Below are 20,148 nucleotides of genomic sequence, written 5' to 3' on the forward strand. Positions count from 1 at the left end.
CAGTGACCCCACTGCTAAGCTAGTTAATGTGTCTTACAGTGACCCCACTGCTAAGCTAGTTAATGTGTAGCGACAATGACCCCACTGCTAAGCTAGTTAATGTGTAGCGACAATGACCCCACTGCTAAGCTAGTTAATGTGTCTTACAGTGACCCCACTGCTAAGCTAGTTAATGTGTAGCGACAATGACCCCATGGCTAAGCTAGTTAATGTGTAGCGACAATGACCCCACGGCTAAGCTAGTTCATGTGTCTTACAATGACCCCACTGCTAAGCTAGTTAATGTGTAGCTACAATGACCCCACTGCTAAGCTAGTTAATGTGTAGCTACAATGACCCCACTGCTAAGATAGTTAAAGTGTCGCTACAATGACCCCACTGCTAAGATAGTTAAAGTGTCTCTCATTCACACTCTGTAGCAGCAGCTGGGATTGCATTCTCAATTCCCATTTTCACTTCGGTTCTGTTTTAGGAATGGACTTCGGGCCAACATAACCATTTGAACTAGGTTGGAATTACCATAAATGTCCCAAACTCATACCCAACCAAAGCACAAAATAATGTTAAATGCATGTTGCCGTCAGTGCTAAGTATTACACAATTCTTTTTTCCATCATCTTTCCATGTGGCATTGATATCTGCTTGCCACAGCAGTAACTGCAGTCTGAAGAGGTAGTTATGGGGGGAACACAGAGGGTCCAACTATGTTTAGGTTTGGCTGAGACACACAGCTACAGGATAATGGAAAGGACCAAAAAATGGGTGTTTTATGTCAGTACGCTATTATCTCTCTCCCATTGACTCAGGATGTAATATCAGTCAGATCTGGTTCTAATATTACTGTCTAGCCCGACAAATAGACTCTAGACTAGAGCCTGCTTTAAACTCATCTCGCATTCTGCATGTTAAAGGGGTAATCTGCGATCGGTAATCGTTTTTATAAAAAAAACTTTTAAATGAATTATATATTATACCCTATCTTAAAAAATATAACCTATAAATGCCTCATGGGGGTAAGTTCAACTGTTATATACCATAACTTATCAGAGCCCAAAATAGAAGCTTGTTTTACTCCATTGTTTGTAAACAATGTTAATTGTAAGAAAACACTGTAACCTCTAAACATGGTTAAAACTATATTGTTGATATCATGGATGGCCAGTCCTTGCATCCATAGCTCTATCTACGAATTTGCAGTCTGAAAAGGGGGTACTTATGGGGAACTCAGAAGGTCCAACTATGTCAAGGGGTTTGGCTGAGACTCCCAGCTATAATGGAAAGGAGTCTTTTATTCATGGTTTCACTACAGTATCATCTTTCTCCCATTTTGAGTTTGTGTAATATTTTCCTACGGAAGATCGGTCAGTTTTCCTGAGATCTGGTACTAACATCAGTGTCTACAATAGAGATGACTCCAGTCATTTTTAGATTCAAATGTATCATCTCTCCCACGACACGTCTCACAATTCCTGCCTGTTGAATAATTGAAACAATCGAGTCTTTTAAGTAGTCAATATTATCTAGGCCTACATATACCGTACAGTGCCTTCTGAAAATAGTCACACCCCTTGACCTTTTTCCACATTTTGTTGTGTTTACAAAGTGGGATTAAAATTGATTTAATTGTCCTTTTTATTTTGTCAACGATCTACACCAAAAGCGCTGTCAAACTGTATTTTTAAAAAAAAAATGTGAAAAAAAAAATCTGGCAGATTTTAATCAAAACTGTAACTCTGCCACTCAGGAACATTCACCGTCTTCTTGGTAAGCAACTCAGTGTAGATTTGGCCTTGTGTTTTAGGTTATTGTCCTGCTGAAAGGTAAATTCATCTCCCAGTGTCTGGTGAAAAGCAGACTGAACCAGATTTTCCTGTAGGATTTTGCCTGTGCTTAGCTCCATCCCGTACATTTTTTTATACATAAAAACTCCCCAGTCCTTAACGATTACAAGTATACCCATAACATGATGCAACCCCACTATACTTGGAAATATGGAGAGTGGTGCTCAGTAATGGGTTGTATTGGATTTGCCCCAAACATAGCACTTTGTGTCCATGGCAAAAAGTGAATTGCTTTGTCACATTTTTTTGCAGTATTACTTTAGTGCCTTGTTGCAAACAGGATGCATGTTTTGGGATATTTTTATTCTGTACAGGCTTCCTTCTTTTCACTCTGTCATTTACGTTAGTATTGTGGAGTAACTACAATGTTGTTGATCCATCCTCAGTTTTCTCCTATCACAGCCATTAAACTCTGTAACTGTTTTAAAGTCACCATTGGCCTCATGGTGAAATCCCTGAGCAGTTTCCTTCCTCTCCGGCAACTGAGTTAGGAAGGACGCCTGTATCTTTGTAGTGACTGGGTGTATTGATACACCATCCAAAGTGTAATTAATAACTGCACCATGCTCAAAGGGATATTCAATGTCTACTTTTTCTTACCAATAGGTGTCCTTCTTTGTGAGGCATTGGAAAACCTCCCTGGTCTTTGTGTTTGAATCTGTGTTTGAAATTCACTGCTACACTGAGGGACCTTACAATTATCTGTATGTGTGGAGTACAGAGGTATTCAATCAAAATCATGTTAATAACCTCTTTTATTGCACACAGAGTGAGTCCGTCCATGCAAATTGTTACTCCTGAACTTATTTTGTCTTGCCATAACAAAGGGGTTGTGACTCACGACATTTCAGCTTTTTTTAAATTAATTTGTCAAAATATTTAAAAAATTACTTTGACATTATGGGGTGTTGTGTGTGTAGGCTGTGTACATGTTTTTTAATTCAGGCTGTAACACAACAAAATGTGGAAAAAGTCAAGGGGTGTGAATACTTTCTGAAGGCCCTGTATGTAATTCCAGAAGGTCGATTTAAAAAAATCCAAGAAACACTACTATCTATGTACAGTTAAGGTCGGAAGTTTCCATACACCTTAGTAGCCAAATACATTTAAACTCAGTTTATTCACAATTCCTGACATTTAATCCCAGTAAAAATGTCCTGTCTTAGGTCAGTTAGGATCACCGCTTTATTTTAAGAATGTGAAATGTCAGAATAATAGTAGAGAGAGAATGATTTATTTCAGCTTTTATTTCTTTCATCACATTCCCAGTGGGTCAGAAGTTTACATACACTCAATTTAGTATTTGGTAGCATTGCCTTTAAATTGTTTAACTTGGGTCAAACGTTTCGGGTAGCCTTCCACAAGCTTCCCACAATAAGTTGGGTGAATTTTGGCCCATTCCTCCTGACAGAGCTGGTCAGGAGAGAGTTGAGTCAGGTTTGTTGGCCTCCTTGCTCACACACGCTTTTTCAGTTCTGCCCACAAATTTTCTATTGGATTGAGGTCAGGGCTTTGTGATGGCCATTCCAATACCTTTACTTTGTTGTCCTTAAGCCATTTTGCCACAACTTTGGAAGTATGCTTGGGGTCATTGTCCATTTGGAAGACCCATTTGCGACCAAGCTTTAACTTCCTGACTGATGTCTTGAGATGTTGCTTCAATATATCCACATAATTGTCCTCCCTCATGATGCCATTTATTTTGTGAAGTGCACCAGTCCCTCCTGCAGCAAAGCACCCCCACAACATGATGCTGCCACCCCCGTTCTTCACGGTTGGGATGTTGTTCTTCGGCTTGCAAACCTCCCCCTTTTTCCTCCAAACGTAACGATGGTCATTATGGCCAAACAGTTCTATTTTTGTTTCATCAGACCAGAATACATTTCTCCAAAAGGTACGATCTTTGTCCCCATGTGCAGTTGCAAGCCGTAGTCTGGCTTTTTTATGGCGGTTTTGGAGCAGTGGCTTCTTCCTTGCTGAGCGGCCTTTCAGGTTATATCGATGTAGGACTCGTTTTACTGTGGATATAGATACTTTTGTACCTGTTTCCTCCAGCATCTTCACAAGGTCCTTTGCTGTTTTTCTGGGATTGATTTGCACTTTTCGCACCAAAGTACGTTCATCTCTAGGAGACAGAACGCGTCTCCTTCCTGAGCGGTATGATGGCTGCGTGGTCCCATGGTGTTTATACTTGCGTACTATTGTTTGTACAGAAGAACGTGCGGTACCTTCAGGCATTTGGAAATTGCTCCCAAGGATGAACCAGACTTGTGGAGGTCTACAATTTTTTTTCTGAGGTCTTGGCTGATTTCTTTTGATTTCCCCATGATGTCAAGCGGAGGCACTGAGTTTGAAGGTAGGCCTTCAAATACATCCACAGGTACACCTCCAATTGACTCAAATTATGTCAGTTAGCCTATCAGAAGCTTCTAAAGCCATGACATAATTTTCTTGAATTTTCTAAGCTGTTTAAAGGCACAGTCAACTTAGTGTATGTAAACTTCTGACCCACTGGAATTGTGATACAGTGAATTATAAGTGAAATAATCTGTCTGTAAACAATTGTTGGAAAAATTACTTGTCATGCACAAAGTAGATGTCCTAACCAACTTGCCAAAACTATAGTTTGTTAACAAGCAATTTGTGGAGTTGTTGAAAAACAAGTTTTAATGACTCCATCCTAAGTGTATGTAAACTTCCGACTTCAACTGTATTTAACACCAGAAGGTCATGTCTATTAGTTGTCTGTGTTCATTATTATTTAGATAGCCGACTTATTCACAACCAGTTCAGTTCATCAGGGGTCAACATAGAAACCCTGTTCATCGGGGGTCAACATAGAAACCCTGTTCATCGGGGGTCAACATAGAAACCCTGTTCATCGGGGGTCAACATAGAAACCCTGTTCATCGGGGGTCAACATAGAAACCCTGTTCATCGGGGGTCAACATAGAAACCCTGTTCATCGGGGGTCAACAGGGGTCAACATAGAAACCCTGTTCATCGGGGGTCAACATAGAAACCCTGTTCATCGGGGATCAACATAGAAACTCTGTTCATCGGGGGTCAACATAGACACCCTGTTCATCGGGGGTCAACATAGAAACCCTGTTCATCGGGGGTCAACATAGAAACCCTGTTCATCGGGGGTCAACATAGACACCCTGTTCATCGGGGGTCAACATAGAAACCCTGTTCATCGGGGGTCAACATAGAAACCCTGTTCATCGGGGGTCAACATAGAAACCCTGTTCATCGGGGGTCAACATAGACACCCTGTTCGTCGGGGGTCAACATAGACACCCTGTTCATCGGGGGTCAACATAGAAACCCTGTTCATCGGGGGTCAACATAGAAACCCTGTTCATCGGGGGTCAACATAGACACCCTGTTCATCGGGGGTCAACATAGAAACCCTGTTCATCGGGGTTTAATGAAACAATCCAAGACTTTTCAGGGAATCAATACTGTCAGATGTAATGTTGTTTATGTATTTAACCTCAGAAGGTCGTTGTGTTGATTAGTCTTCAGGGTTCAGGGTTATTAGACTTTAGCCTTGAGACTTATTTACGCGTTAACACAGGTATCACTGTCATTCAGGACAGAGTATGTCTGATTAGGTTAACACCAGACACAGACTGACAGTTTAGAGTTGTTTCCATGGATACCAACCAACCACTGTGTGTGTTTTGACTGTGTGTGTGTGTGTGTGTGTGTGTGTGTGTGTTTTGACTCTGTGTGTGTGTTTTGACTCTGTGTGTCATTGAAATGAGAGGAAAATATGACCGACTGAACTGAACCCAGCAGGTAAACGGTAAACCTTAATTTGTATACCTACTGTCTGCGTCCTTAAAAAAAACAGAGGTCATGTGACAGGAAGAGACGTGATCAGTGGCTTGCATCCTAAATGGCACCCTAGTTCCCTATATAGTGCACTGACGTTACCCCCTATTGGCCATGGTCACAAAGCAGTGCACATACAGGGTGAATTTCAGACGCAGTTAGTGGTTCATGGCTGATGAGCTGCTATGCTAGTTTCTCTCTCTCTTCATTCAGAAAGCAGATGTTTATAATAGTTTCTCGGCAGCTTTTCTCGGAAGAAGTAGACTTTCAGTCACAGCATTGTAAAACCCTTTGAGCATTAGTTCAGCGTGACCTTAGCCTGGTCCCAGATCTGTTTGTGTTGTCTTTGTCAACGACCATAGAAGTTGGCAAGACAACACAAACAGATCTAGGAACCGGGCGAGTGTGACCCTGATATCCAACAAGGTATTTGTTAACTCTGTTATCCACCTGGTATTTTTTCCAGCTACTGGAAAGTGTTCCTGAGGTATTTTAAAGAAAATGTGCTTATAGTTCAGCAGTTTGTATTATGGTTCGTGTTTTTGAGAAATTCAACAGGTTCTCGAAGGACATTCTCTCACAGAGTAGCTATTCTTTCATTCTTAATGACCTCAACATGACCTGACATTTATCTACGCTAGGTAACGCCTGCACTGCTAATCTGACAACTCTGTTTGAATCCCAAGTGGCACCCTATTCCCTACATAATAGCACTACTTTTGACCTTACCACTGTGGGTCCTGGTGTAAAGTAGTGCACTATGTAGGGAATAGGGTGCCGTTTGGGACGTGCCCTTGTCACAGGGTCTGGAGAGCATCGGATTGCGTCCCCTGGCTCGTCAGTTTGTAATAAATGGTTCATCGAAGCGGGAAAGTTATTTGAATCAAAACAAAGGCTTCTTTATTTGAGTCGTAGTAACATCGTGTGTTTTGTACAGGTATGAAGAACAAAAATAAAAACTTGCACTTTGTATGAACTTGTCGATAATGCAATTCTCAAATGTTGCTTTTTTAAAAATAAATTCATATCCCCACTTTTAAATCTTAGCCAGCCACGTACACGTGGTGTTGCAGACAGATTTCAAACACTGAAAACTATTGTAAAAGTTTCCATTCCACAGTATGGTTTGATTATACAGTATAGTTTCTTTCTGGAATGATTGATGACACGTGAATTAATTCTGTTGAGGGGAAAAGCAATAACATATAAAACGTACTGATTATTATTATCCCAATATACATATCCCTATATACACCAGGGATATATTTCCCTATTGTAGATCCTGATCCGCTGCTTGACATAGAAATATAATCTATAGAACCGTGCTTGGAACCTCTAACCCTGGCAATTTGACTGGTAAAGATTGTTCTATTTCTATTTCTGTGCTACTTTGAGGACGTGTGTGGTTTAGTTGATCCATCTCTTCTCCCAGTCGAACGTCAACGAACGAAATCTGAAGCAACGTCTCAAACTGGGGACCAACAACAAATCACAGAGTAGGACTGAAAAGGGCATCTCTAGACATGTTACATTCTCATTTTGTACCCCTTCTATCACCAGATCTACATCCCAAATGCCACCCTTTTCCTTATCGGCCCTGGCCAAAAGTAGTGCACTATATAGGGAATAGGGCCCTGGCCAAAAGTAGTGCACTATATAGGGAATAGGGCCCTGGCCAAAAGTAGTGCACTATATAGGGAATAGCTTGCAATTTGGCATGCAGAACAGATCATGCTGAGGTTAACTCTACTAGGAGATCTTATTCAAACACTTCAATCTTTTAAATGAAGGTTTTAGGAACAAGTCCAAGAAGCTGTTCCTCACTTCCCTAGAATGTTTCCATCCGTGGGAGTTTTAGAAGATGGAAAACCAGGAGTGGAAGGTGTATTTTCCTAACGGTGTGTGTCTCTCTCTCTCTCTCCTATAGTCGTTGATATGAATTGTGTTGCGCGACTCGAACAATGAGATACAGTAGGAGTTTGGCAATGGTGATTTTACTGACATTTTCCTTGTTTAAAAAAATGTTTTTGATAAAATAACAGCGGCTGAATTCCAGGCTCTGTTGATCTGAGAGGATAAGGATAATTGCTTCCTCTTGCCTTGTGATTGGCTGTGTGGAAATGTCGCCATATTGTTTCCACCTATCACAGCCTTTCAGATCTACAGGAGTGCCTAGGAAGAAAGGGGATCTGTTTTTTTGGCAATTCTGCCACACAGTTTTTTTGCAAATCCTGTTACTTGGTCCGCTGAGGTTTCAAGACGACGCTGGAGTAAGAGCGTACGCAGGAGAAGGCGGTAGGGGAGATCTTCCTGGGGTCGATGAGGTTGTTCTCCAGACGCAGCATCACGATGTGGGAGTCCTCGATGTTCTCGGGGTCACAGATAGCATCCTCAGCAAAGGTCCTGTAGGAGATAGAGAAACCATTGGGTTTTATACATCATGAATCATACGTCATCCTATTCAGGATTTTATTTTCCTACCTTTGACATTTTTTTTAACGCTGCATTTCGCTGTATGGTTTACATCTGCCAATAACATACACACTTACACATAGACACACTTTAACACTCATTCACACACTCACACACACGCTGCTGCTACTGTGTTTATTATCTATCCTGATTGTCTGGTCACTTTTATCCCTACCTACATGTACATATTACCTCAACTACCTGGTACCCCTGCACATTGACTCAGTACTGGTACTCCTTGTATATAGCCTCATTACTACCTGGTATCGCTGCACATTGACTCAGTACCGGGTACTCCTTGTATATAGCCTCATTACTACCTGGTATCGCTGCACATTGACTCAGTACCGGGTACTCCTTGTATATAGCCTCATTACTACCTGGTATCGCTGCACATTGACTCAGTACCGGGTACTCCTTGTATATAGCCTCATTACTACCTGGTATCGCTGCACATTGACTCAGTACCGGGTACTCCTTGTATATAGCCTCATTACTACCTGGTATCGCTGCACATTGACTCAGTACCGGGTACTCCTTGTATATAGCCTCATTACTACCTGGTATCGCTGCACATTGACTCAGTACCGGGTACTCCTTGTATATAGCCCCATTACTACCTGGTATCGCTGCACATTGACTCAGTACCGGGTACTCCTTGTATATAGCCTCATTACTACCTGGTATCGCTGCACATTGACTCAGTACCGGGTACTCCTTGTATATAGCCTCATTACTACCTGGTATCGCTGCACATTGACTCAGTACTGGTACTCCTTGTATATAGCCCCATTACTACCTCGTACCCCTTCACATTGACTCAGTACCGGTACTCCTTGTATATAGTCTCATTATTGTTATTTTATTGTGTTACTATTTACTTGTTTATTAGCAAATATGTCTTGCTGTTTACCTCTGCATTGTTGGGAAAGGGCTCGTCAGTAAGCATTTCACTGTAAAGTCTACACCTGTTGTATTCAGAGCATGCAGCAAATACATTTAGATTTGATTTGCATGTGGCAAACTTTGATTTGAAGTGATTACGTATATAGTCTATACTCTGGACTGCCAAGAAGTCAATACTCTTGAACTGAATAAGCTTGTCATGTGTTTTTTGTGTTTTCAAAGCGTGGTAGAGTGTGGTAGAGCGTGGTAGAGCATGGCAGAGCGTGGTAGAGCATGGCAGAGCATGGTAGAGCACGGTAGAGTATGGTAGAGCACGGTAGAGCATGGTAGAGTATGGTAGAGCATGGTAGAGTATGATCATAAATAACAGCAGTGAATAGTTAGCCTAATGAGTCAACGGTTACATCTCTGGTCTAAAGTAGTGCACTACATAGGGAATAGGGCCCTGGTCTAAAGTAGTGCACTATATAGGGAATAGGGCTCTGGTCTAAAGTAGTGCTCTATATAGGGAATAGGGCCCTGGTCTAAAGTAGTGCACTATATAGGGAATAGGGCCCTGGTCTAAAGTAGTGCACTATATAGGGAATAGGGCTCTGGTCTAAAGTAGTGCTCTATATAGGGAATAGGGCCCTGGTCTAAAGTAGTGCACTACATAGGGAATAGGGCCCTGGTCTAAAGTAGTGCACTATATAGGGAATAGGGCCCTGGTCTAAAGTAGTGCACTACATAGGGAATAGGGCCCTGGTCTAAAGTAGTGCACTATATAGGGAATAGGGCTCTGGTCTAAAGTAGTGCTCTATATAGGGAATAGGGCCCTGGTCTAAAGTAGTGCACTACATAGGGAATAGGGCCCTGGTCTAAAGTAGTGCACTATATAGGGAATAGGGCCCTGGTCTAAAGTAGTGCACTATATAGGGAATAGGGCTCTGGTCTAAAGTAGTGCTCTATATAGGGAATAGGGCCCTGGTCTAAAGTATTGCACTATATAGGGAATAGGGCCCTGGTCTAAAGTAGTGCACTATATAGGGAATAGGGCTCTGGTCTAAAGTAGTGCACTATATAGGGAATAGGGCCCTGGTCTAAAGTAGTACACCATATAGGGAATAGGGCCCTGGTCTAAAGTAGTGCACTATATAGGGAATAGGGCCCTGGTCTAAAGTAGTGTACTATATAGGGAATAGGGTCCTGGTATAAAGTAGTGCACTATATAGAGAATAGGGCCCTGGTCTAAAGTAGTGCACTATATAGGGAATAGGGCCCTGGTATAAAGTAGTGCTCTATATAGGGAATAGGGCCCTGGTCTAAAGTAGTGCACTATATAGGGAATAGGGCTCTGGTCTAAAGTAGTGCACTATATAGGGAATAGGGTCCTGGTATAAAGTAGTGCTCTATATAGGGAATAGGGCCCTGGTCTAAAGTAGTGCACTATATAGGGAATAGGGCTCTGGTCTAAAGTAGTGCACTATATAGGGAATAGGGCCCTGGTCTAAAGTAGTGCACTATATAGGGAATAGGGCTCTGGTATAAAGTAGTGCACTATATAGGGAATAGGGCCCTGATCTAAAGTAGTGCACTATATAGGGAATAGGGCTCTGGTCTGAAGTAGTGCACTATATAGGGAATAGGGCTCTGGTCTAAAGTAGTGTACTATATAGGGAATAGGGCTCTGGTCTGAAGTAGTGTACTATATAGGGAATAGGGCCCTGGTCTAAAGTAGTGCACTATATAGGGAATAGGGCTCTGGTCTAAAGTAGTGCACTATATAGGGAATAGGGCTCTGGTCTAAAGTAGTGCACTATATAGGGAATAGGGCTCTGGTCTAAAGTAGTGCACTATATAGGGAATAGGGCTCTGGTCTAAAGTAGTGTACTATATAGGGAATAGGGTCCTGGTATAAAGTAGTGCACTATATAGAGAATAGGGCCCTGGTCTAAAGTAGTGCACTATATAGGGAATAGGGTCCTGGTATAAAGTAGTGCTCTATATAGGGAATAGGGCCCTGGTCTAAAGTAGTGCACTATATAGGGAATAGGGCTCTGGTCTAAAGTAGTGCACTATATAGGGAATAGGGTCCTGGTATAAAGTAGTGCTCTATATAGGGAATAGGGCCCTGGTCTAAAGTAGTGCACTATATAGGAATAGGGCTCTGGTCTAAAGTAGTGCACTATATAGGGAATAGGGCTCTGGTCTAAAGTAGTGCACTATATAGGGAATAGGGTGCCATTTGGGACGCAGAGTGAGTCTACAGTACCTGATTTTGTTGTTATTGAGATGGAGGAAGTGCAGCGTGCTCATCTGGTTGATACCAGGGGGAACCGTAACCAGCAGGTTGTGGTCTAAGCACAGCTCCGTCATGGAGGTATAGGTGCCCAAGAAGGACTCTGGTTCTACTCCCTCCCCATCCAGCTTGTTGTGGGACAGGTACAGGTACTCTATCCCCGGAACCATATGGGCAAACACAAACCCTGAATTGAAATGAAATTAATTAAATATACAGCAAGATGTACATTGTATTCCCAGAAGATAAGCACTTAAAAGAATGACAACTTTTCCACACTTTCCAAAGTGGTCCTGGATGGTAAATACCTGGGATTCTCTCAATCTGGTTCCCTACTAAGACCAGGTGAACCAGAGCTCTGGGCAGGTAGGAAGGGACCAGGTACAGACGGTTGTAGGATAGGTCGATGGACTCCAGGTTCCTGAGGGAGGAAGGGAGAAAGTGGGTGGACAAAACATTAAGTACACCTGCTCTTTCTATGACAGACTGACCCAGGTGAAAAGCTATGATCCCTTATTGATGTCACTTAAATCCACTTTAATCAGTGTAGATGAAGGGGAGGAGACGGATTAAAGAAGGACTGTTAAGACAACTGAGACATGGATTGTGTGTGTGTACCATTCAGAGGGTGAATGGGCAAGACAAAGTATTTAAGTGCTTTTGAACGGGGTATGGTTGGGTTGTAGATGCCAGGCGCACCGGTTTGTGTCAAGAACTGCAACGCTGCTGGGTTTTTCACGCTCAACAGTTTCCCGTGTGTATCAAGAATGGTCCACCACCCAAAGCACATCCAGCCAACTGTGGGAAGCACTGGAGTCCACATGGACCAGCATCCCTGTGGAACGCTTTCGACACCTTGTAGAGTCCATGTCCTGGCAAATTGAGGCTGTTCTGAGGGCAAGGTGGGGGGCAACTCATATATATCTTGACTATAGTTTCTTTGTAATATATGCATTGAAAAGAAGACTTGTGAAATCCTCTAGTTTTCTTACTTGTGGTTGATCCATGCTAGAGGTGCTATCATGGACTCCTCCAGTCTGTTGTGTCTCAGTGAGATCACGTTCAGGTTCGTGGTTTGATTGAAGACGCAGTCGGATATCTCTTCTATCAGGTTGTTCTCCAGATAAACCTCCTGAAAACAGATCAAATGAAGAGTATTTATACTGCGTTATTTATACACAATGGAGATGCACTGTTTTCTGCAGAGGCCCTTTGCTCCTCTAATAGACAGCAACACAAATGTAGCTCGCTGTAATTGGATGCTGTACTGGATGTTACTTAATGACAGGCTGTACTGGATGTGATGACAGGCTGTACTGGATGTTACTTAATGACAGGCTGTACTGGATGTGATGACAGGCTGTACTGGATGTTACTTAATGACAGGCTGTACTGGATGTGATGACAGGCTATACTGGATGTTATGTGATGACAGGCTGTACTGGATGTGATGTGATGACAGGCTGTACTGGATGTGATGTGATGACAGGCTGTACTGGATGTGATGACAGGCTGTACTGGATGTGATGACAGGCTGTACTGGATGTGATGACAGGCTGTACTGGATGTGATGACAGGCTGTACTGGATGTGATGTGATGACTGGATGTGATGTGATGACAGGCTGTAGTGGATGTGATGACAGGCTGTACTGGATGTGATGTGATGACAGGCTGTACTGGATGTGATGTGATGACAGGCTGTACTGGATGTGATGTGATGACAGGCTGTACTGGATGTTATGTGATGACAGGCTGTACTGGATGTTATGTGATGACAGGCTGTACTGGATGTGATGACAGGCTGTACTGGATGTGATGACAGGCTGTACTGGATGTGATGACAGGCTGTCCTGGATGTTATGTGATGACAGGCTGTACTGGATGTGATGTGATGACAGGCTGTAGTGGATGTGATGTGATGACAGGCTGTACTGGATGTGATGACAGGCTGTACTGGATGTGATGTGATGACAGGCTGTACTGGATGTGATGACAGGCTGTACTGGATGTGATGACAGGCTGTCCTGGATGTGATGACAGGCTGTACTGGATGTTATGTGATGACTGGATGTGATGTGATGACATGCTGTACTGGATGTGATGTGATGACAGGCTGTACTGGATGTGATGTGATGACAGGCTGTACTGGATGTGATGTGATGACAGGCTGTACTGGATGTGATGTGATGACAGGCTGTACTGGATGTGATGTGATGACAGGCTGTACTGGATGTGATGTGATGACAGGCTGTACTGGATGTGATGACAGGCTGTACTGGATGTGATGACAGGCTGTACTGGATGTGATGACAGGCTGTACTGGATGTGATGTGATGACAGGCTGTAGTGGATGTGATGTGATGACAGGCTGTAGTGTGATGTGATGACAGGCTGTACTGGATGTGATGTGATGACAGGCTGTACTGGATGTGATGTGATGACAGGCTGTACTGGATGTGATGTGATGACAGGCTGTACTGGATGTGATGTGATGACAGGCTGTACTGGATGTGATGACAGGCTGTACTGGATGTGATGACAGGCTGTCCTGGATGTTATGTGATGACAGGCTGTACTGGATGTGATGTGATGACAGGCTGTACTGGATGTGATGTGATGACAGGCTGTAGTGGATGTGATGTGATGACAGGCTGTAGTGGATGTGATGTGATGACAGGCTGTACTGGATGTTATGTGATGACAGGCTGTACTGGATGTGATGTGATGACAGGCTGTACTGGATGTGATGACAGGCTGTACTGGATGTGATGACAGGCTGTACTGGATGTTATGTGATGACTGGATGTGATGTGATGACAGGCTGTACTGGATGTTATGTGATGACAGGCTGTAGTGGATGTTATGTGATGACTGGATGTTATGTGATGACAGGCTGTACTGGATGTGATGTGATGACAGGCTGTACTGGATGTGATGTGATGACAGGCTGTACTGGATGTGATGTGATGACAGGCTGTACTGGATGTGATGTGATGACAGGCTGTACTGGATGTGATGTGATGACAGGCTGTACTGGATGTGATGTGATGACAGGCTGTACTGGATGTGATGTGATGACAGGCTGTACTGGATGTGATGTGATGACAGGCTGTACTGGATGTGATGACAGGCTGTACTGGATGTTATGTGATGACAGGCTGTACTGGATGTGATGACAGGCTGTCCTGGATGTTATGTGATGACAGGCTGTACTGGATGTGATGTGATGACAGGCTGTAGTGGATGTGGTGTGATGACAGGCTGTACTGGATGTTATGTGATGACAGGCTGTACTGGATGTGATGTGATGACAGGCTGTACTGGATGTGATGACAGGCTGTACTGGATGTGATGACAGGCTGTCCTGGATGTTATGTGATGACAGGCTGTCCTGGATGTTATGTGATGACAGGCTGTACTGGATGTTATGTGATGACTGGATGTGATGTGATGACAGGCTGTACTGGATGTGATGTGATGACAGGCTGTACTGGATGTGATGTGATGACAGGCTGTACTGGATGTGATGACAGGCTGTACTGGATGTGATGACAGGCTGTACTGGATGTGATGACAGGCTGTACTGGATGTGATGTGATGACTGGATGTGATGTGATGACAGGCTGTAGTGGATGTGATGTGATGACAGGCTGTACTGGATGTGATGTGATGACAGGCTGTAGTGGATGTGATGACAGGCTGTACTGGATGTGATGTGATGACAGGCTGTACTGGATGTGATGTGATGACAGGCTGTACTGGATGTGATGTGATGACAGGCTGTACTGGATGTGATGTGATGACAGGCTGTACTGGATGTGATGACAGGCTGTACTGGATGTGATGACAGGCTGTACTGGATGTGATGACAGGCTGTCCTGGATGTTATGTGATGACAGGCTGTACTGGATGTGATGTGATGACAGGCTGTAGTGGATGTGATGTGATGACAGGCTGTAGTGGATGTGATGTGATGACAGGCTGTACTGGATGTTATGTGATGACAGGCTGTACTGGATGTGATGTGATGACAGGCTGTACTGGATGTGATGACAGGCTGTACTGGATGTGATGACAGGCTGTCCTGGATGTTATGTGATGACAGGCTGTACTGGATGTTATGTGATGACTGGATGTGATGTGATGACAGGCTGTACTGGATGTTATGTGATGACAGGCTGTAGTGGATGTTATGTGATGACTGGATGTTATGTGATGACAGGCTGTACTGGATGTGATGTGATGACAGGCTGTACTGGATGTGATGTGATGACAGGCTGTACTGGATGTGATGTGATGACAGGCTGTACTGGATGTGATGTGATAGGCTGTACTGGATGTGATGTGATGACAGGCTGTACTGGATGTGATGTGATGACAGGCTGTACTGGATGTGATGTGATGACAGGCTGTACTGGATGTGATGACAGGCTGTACTGGATGTTATGTGATGACAGGCTGTACTGGATGTGATGACAGGCTGTCCTGGATGTTATGTGATGACTGGATGTTATGTGATGACAGGCTGTACTGGATGTTATGTGATGACTGGATGTTATGTGATGACAGGCTGTACTGGATGTGATGTGATGACAGGCTGTACTGGATGTGATGTGATGACAGGCTGTACTGGATGTGATGTGATGACAGGCTGTACTGGATGTGATGTGATGACAGGCTGTACTGGATGTGATGACAGGCTGTACTGGATGTTATGTGATGACAGGCTGTACTGGATGTGATGACAGGCTGTCCTGGATGTTATGTGATGACAGGCTGTACTGGATGTTATGTGATGACAGGCTGTAGTGGATGTTATGTGATGACTGGATGTGATGTGATGACAGGCTGTACTGGATGTGATGTGATGACAGGCTGTACTGGATGTGATGTGATGACAGGCTGTACTGGATGTTATGTGATGACAGGCTGTACTGGATGTGATGACAGGCTGTACTGGATGTTATGTGATGACTGGATGTTATGTGATGTGATGACAGGCTGTACTGGATGTGATGTGATGACAGGCTGTACTGGATGTTATGTGATGACAGGCTGTACTGGATGTGATGTGATGACAGGCTGTAGTGGATGTGATGTGATGACAGGCTGTACTGGATGTGATGTGAAGCAGAGCTGAAGTCTTTAACCAATGAGAGTGGTGGATAAGGCTTATCAAGAAAAAGGCTCTAGTTGTTTCACTGTGTTTCGTTGAAATGTACAGATGTTTATTGTCCACTTATCAGTGAAAATATACACTGTGTTTATGACACATTTATTCTTATAAAGATTAAGAAATGCATCTCTATAGCTTATACAATATTTAATGTATTTATATATTATTATTTATTATTATTTATTATATTATTTATATATTATATTATTTATATATATATAAACTCAGGGGGGAAAAGAAACGTCCTCTCACTGTCAACTGCGTTTATTTTCAGCAAACTTAACATGTGTAAATATTTGTTTGAACGTAACAAGATTCAACAACTGAGACATAAACTGAACAAGTTCCACAGACATGTGACTAACAGAAATGAAATAATGTGTCCCTGAACAAAGGGGGGGTAAAAATCAAAAGTAACAGTCAGTATCTGATGTGGCCACCAGCTGCATTAACTACTGCAGTGCATCTCCTTCTCATGGACTGCACCACATTTGCCAGTTCTTGCTGTGAGATGTTACCCCACTCTTCCACCAAGGCACCTGCAAGTTCCCGGACATTTCTGGGGGGAATGGCCCTAGCCCTCCCCCTCCGATCCAACAGGTCCTAGATGTGCTCAATGGGATTGAGATCCGGGCTCTTCGCTGGCCATGGCAGAACACGGACATTCCTGTGTTGCAGGAAATCATGCACAGAACGAGCAATATGGCTGGTGGCATTGTCATGCTGGAGGGTCATGTCAGGATGAGCCTGCAGGAAGGGTACCACATGAGGGAGGAGGATGTCTCCCTTTAATGCACAGCGTTGAGATTGCCTGCAATGACAACAAGCTCAGTCCGATGATGCTGTGACACACCGCCCCAGACCATGACGGACCCTCCACCTCCAAATCGATCCCGCTCCAGAGTACAGGCCTCGGTGTAACGCTCATTCCTTCGACGATAAACGCGTATCCGACCATCACCCACGGTGAGACAAAACCGCGACTCGTCAGTGAAGAGCACTTTTTGCAAGTCCTGTCTGGTCCAGCGACGGTGGATTTGTGCCCATAGGCGACGTTGCTGTCGGTGATGTCTGGTGAGGACCTGCCTTACAACAGGCCTACAAGCCCTCAGTCCAGCCTCTCTCAGCCTATTGCGGACAGTCTGAGCACTGATGGAGGGATTGTGCCGTTCCTGGTGTAACTCGGGCAGTTGTTGTTGCCATCCTGTACCTGTCCGCAGGTGTGATGTTAGGATGTACCGATCCTGTGCAGGTGTTGTTACACGCGGTCTGCCACTGCGAGGACGATCAGCTGTCCGTCCTGTCTCCCTGTAGCGCTGTCTTAGGCGTCTCACAGTACGGACATTGCAATTTATTGCCCTGGCCACATCTGCAGTCCTCATGCCTCCTTGCAGCATGCCTAAGGCACGTACACACAGATGAGCAGGGACCCTGGGCATCTTTCTTTAGGTTTTTTTCCCGGAGTCAGTAGAAAGGCCTCTTTAGTGTCCTAAGTTTTCATAACTGTGACCTTAATTGCCTACTGTTTGTAAGTGTCTTAACGACCGTTCCACAGGTGCATGTTCATTACTTGTTTATGGTTCATTGAACAGGCATGGGAAACAGTGTTTAAACCCTTTACAATGAAGATCTGTGAAGTTATTTGGAGTTTTACGAATTATCTTTGAAAGACAATGTCCTGAAAAAGAGACGTTTCTTTTTTTGCTGAGTTTATATATGAATATGTATATAAACATTTTCTTTATAAAGTATAATTTGTTGTTATTGTCCCCCACTACAACAAACAGATCCTTAAATACATGTGATTTTGTCCTTGAAACATTTAATTGAAATACTTTATAATTCCATGTATTCCTATGGAGGACTGCTCCTACAAGGGAGGGCCAATATGGCCGACCGGTGGCGTCAAAGCCTCTCCATGGCCTCAGTAATCCAGGGTTTATATACATCTTTGGATAAAACGGATAAATCTCACCAGTAGAGATGGAGGCAGGCCCTGCGGGACGGTCCTGAAGTGGTTTCTGCCCAGACGGAGGTAGGAGAGCTGGGAGAGGGGACTGAAAGCTTGATGATCCACGTTCCCTTCGTTCAGGACATTTCCCTCCAACTCCAAGATCAACAGGCTACTCAGACCTTTCAGAAATTACACAGCAGTGAAAACATTTTCCTATAAAAGTCTCCCTGTGCTGGTTATAGTTCCACTAACAAATATTTACATTTGTGCAGTTGAAACTTATTTTTTTTTGATTGAAGCATTTCAGTTTTACAAATATTATTTCCTGAAATGGACCAAAAAGTACTTTGAAAATGTTTGTCCCGTAACTAGTAACATGTAGATTTGTTGTTTTGTTTGGTTACCTTGGAAGCTATTCTCCTCGATGCCTTTGAGGTGGTTCTCGTTGATCTTGAGTTCCTGTAGTGTTGATGGGAGATCTGTTGGAACCAGCTCCAGGAGGTTGTTGTCCAGGAACAGGCGGCTCAGGAACTTCAGGCCCTGACCAACAATCATTAACAACAATAAACAACGTGTGTCTTTGGGCTATTTAACAATTCTAACCAATGGAAAATATTTCTCTATCCCTGTTCCCCTGTGGTTTCTCTATCCCTGTTCCCCTGAGGGTTCTCTATCCCTGTTCCCCTGATGTTTCTCTATCCCTGTTCCCCCGAGGGTTCTCTATCCCTGTTCCCCTGAGGGTTCTCTATCCCTGTTCCCCTGTGGTTTCTCTATCCCTGTTCCCCTGAGGTTTCTCTTGACTAAGGACCATGGAATGTTGTTTTTAAAGACCTGTGCAGGTTTGTGTCAGAGCAGGGTGAATGGGGGTGATGCTAGCTCAACAGGCCTCCTTCCTTTAAAGCCTGCACGGCTTAAGAGTTTAGACTGTTTCATTGTGCAAACTAATTGGCAGACTGGCTCCAAGAGTAATGCTACAGTTTAAATTAGCTTATGTTGGTTTAAAACGGGTAGAAGTGAGATTTTGGCGTCTGTTGTGCCTCGCAAAGTTAAAATCATATATCTATACTGCTGATGTCCATCGAAGTGTTTTGAGATCCAAGAGTGAATGTAATGTGATTGTGGATATTCTCCAATATTCCAAGAGCGAATGTAATGTGATTGTGGATATTCTCCAATATTCCAAGAGTGAATGTAATGTGATTGTGGATATTCTCCAATATTCCAAGAGCGAATGTAATGTGATTGTGGATATTCTCCAATATTCCAAGAGTGAATGTAATGTGATTGTGGATATTCTCCAATATTTCAAGAGTGAATGTAATGTGATTGTGGATATTCTCCAAAGTGTAATTGTAGTAATTAACGGAGGATGGTTGAAGTGGCCATCACTAAAGAGATGGTTTCTCTATAGACAAATGTGTCATGGACTCCAGACCCAACTAACCAGGCTCTAATTTTCACTTATCAGACAATATCTGCTATCTAACCTGTGTTCTCTCATCACTGTAGTATTGTGTTCGGGCCTAGTCAGGACTCTAGCATGATAGACCGCTGTTTGTTCTGGGAAATGTACAAGATGGATTTAAATATTGACTGTTTAAAACGTAGACTTTATTTTGACCAGAGAGAGTGAGTCAAATGTCCCCCTTCTCGTCCCCCACCATGTTGACATGCTTC

At 43.4% G+C, this 20,148-nt stretch overlaps 2 protein-coding genes across 2 annotated transcripts in view; one reads left to right on the forward strand and one right to left on the reverse strand.

Moving 5' to 3' along the window:
- The window catches only part of cenpp (centromere protein P), a 147,248-nt gene that overhangs the window by 103,287 nt on the left and 23,813 nt on the right, over positions 1-20,148 (forward strand). The window lies entirely within an intron of this gene.
- ecm2 (extracellular matrix protein 2, female organ and adipocyte specific) overlaps positions 6,559-20,148 on the reverse strand; it is a 32,118-nt gene continuing 18,528 nt past the window's right edge. The window contains exons 6-11 of the mRNA XM_071337027.1: positions 18,876-19,011; positions 18,493-18,650; positions 12,333-12,472; positions 11,649-11,761; positions 11,314-11,527; positions 6,559-8,087 (exon numbers count right to left, since the gene is read on the reverse strand). Of these exons, the coding sequence (XP_071193128.1) occupies positions 7,919-8,087; positions 11,314-11,527; positions 11,649-11,761; positions 12,333-12,472; positions 18,493-18,650; positions 18,876-19,011 (930 nt within the window). The 3' untranslated portion in view covers positions 6,559-7,918. The remainder of the gene's footprint in view (positions 8,088-11,313; positions 11,528-11,648; positions 11,762-12,332; positions 12,473-18,492; positions 18,651-18,875; positions 19,012-20,148) is intronic.

The sequence above is a fragment of the Salvelinus alpinus genome, chromosome 12 (assembly GCF_045679555.1).
Source record: "Salvelinus alpinus chromosome 12, SLU_Salpinus.1, whole genome shotgun sequence".
NCBI lineage: Eukaryota > Metazoa > Chordata > Actinopteri > Salmoniformes > Salmonidae > Salvelinus > Salvelinus alpinus.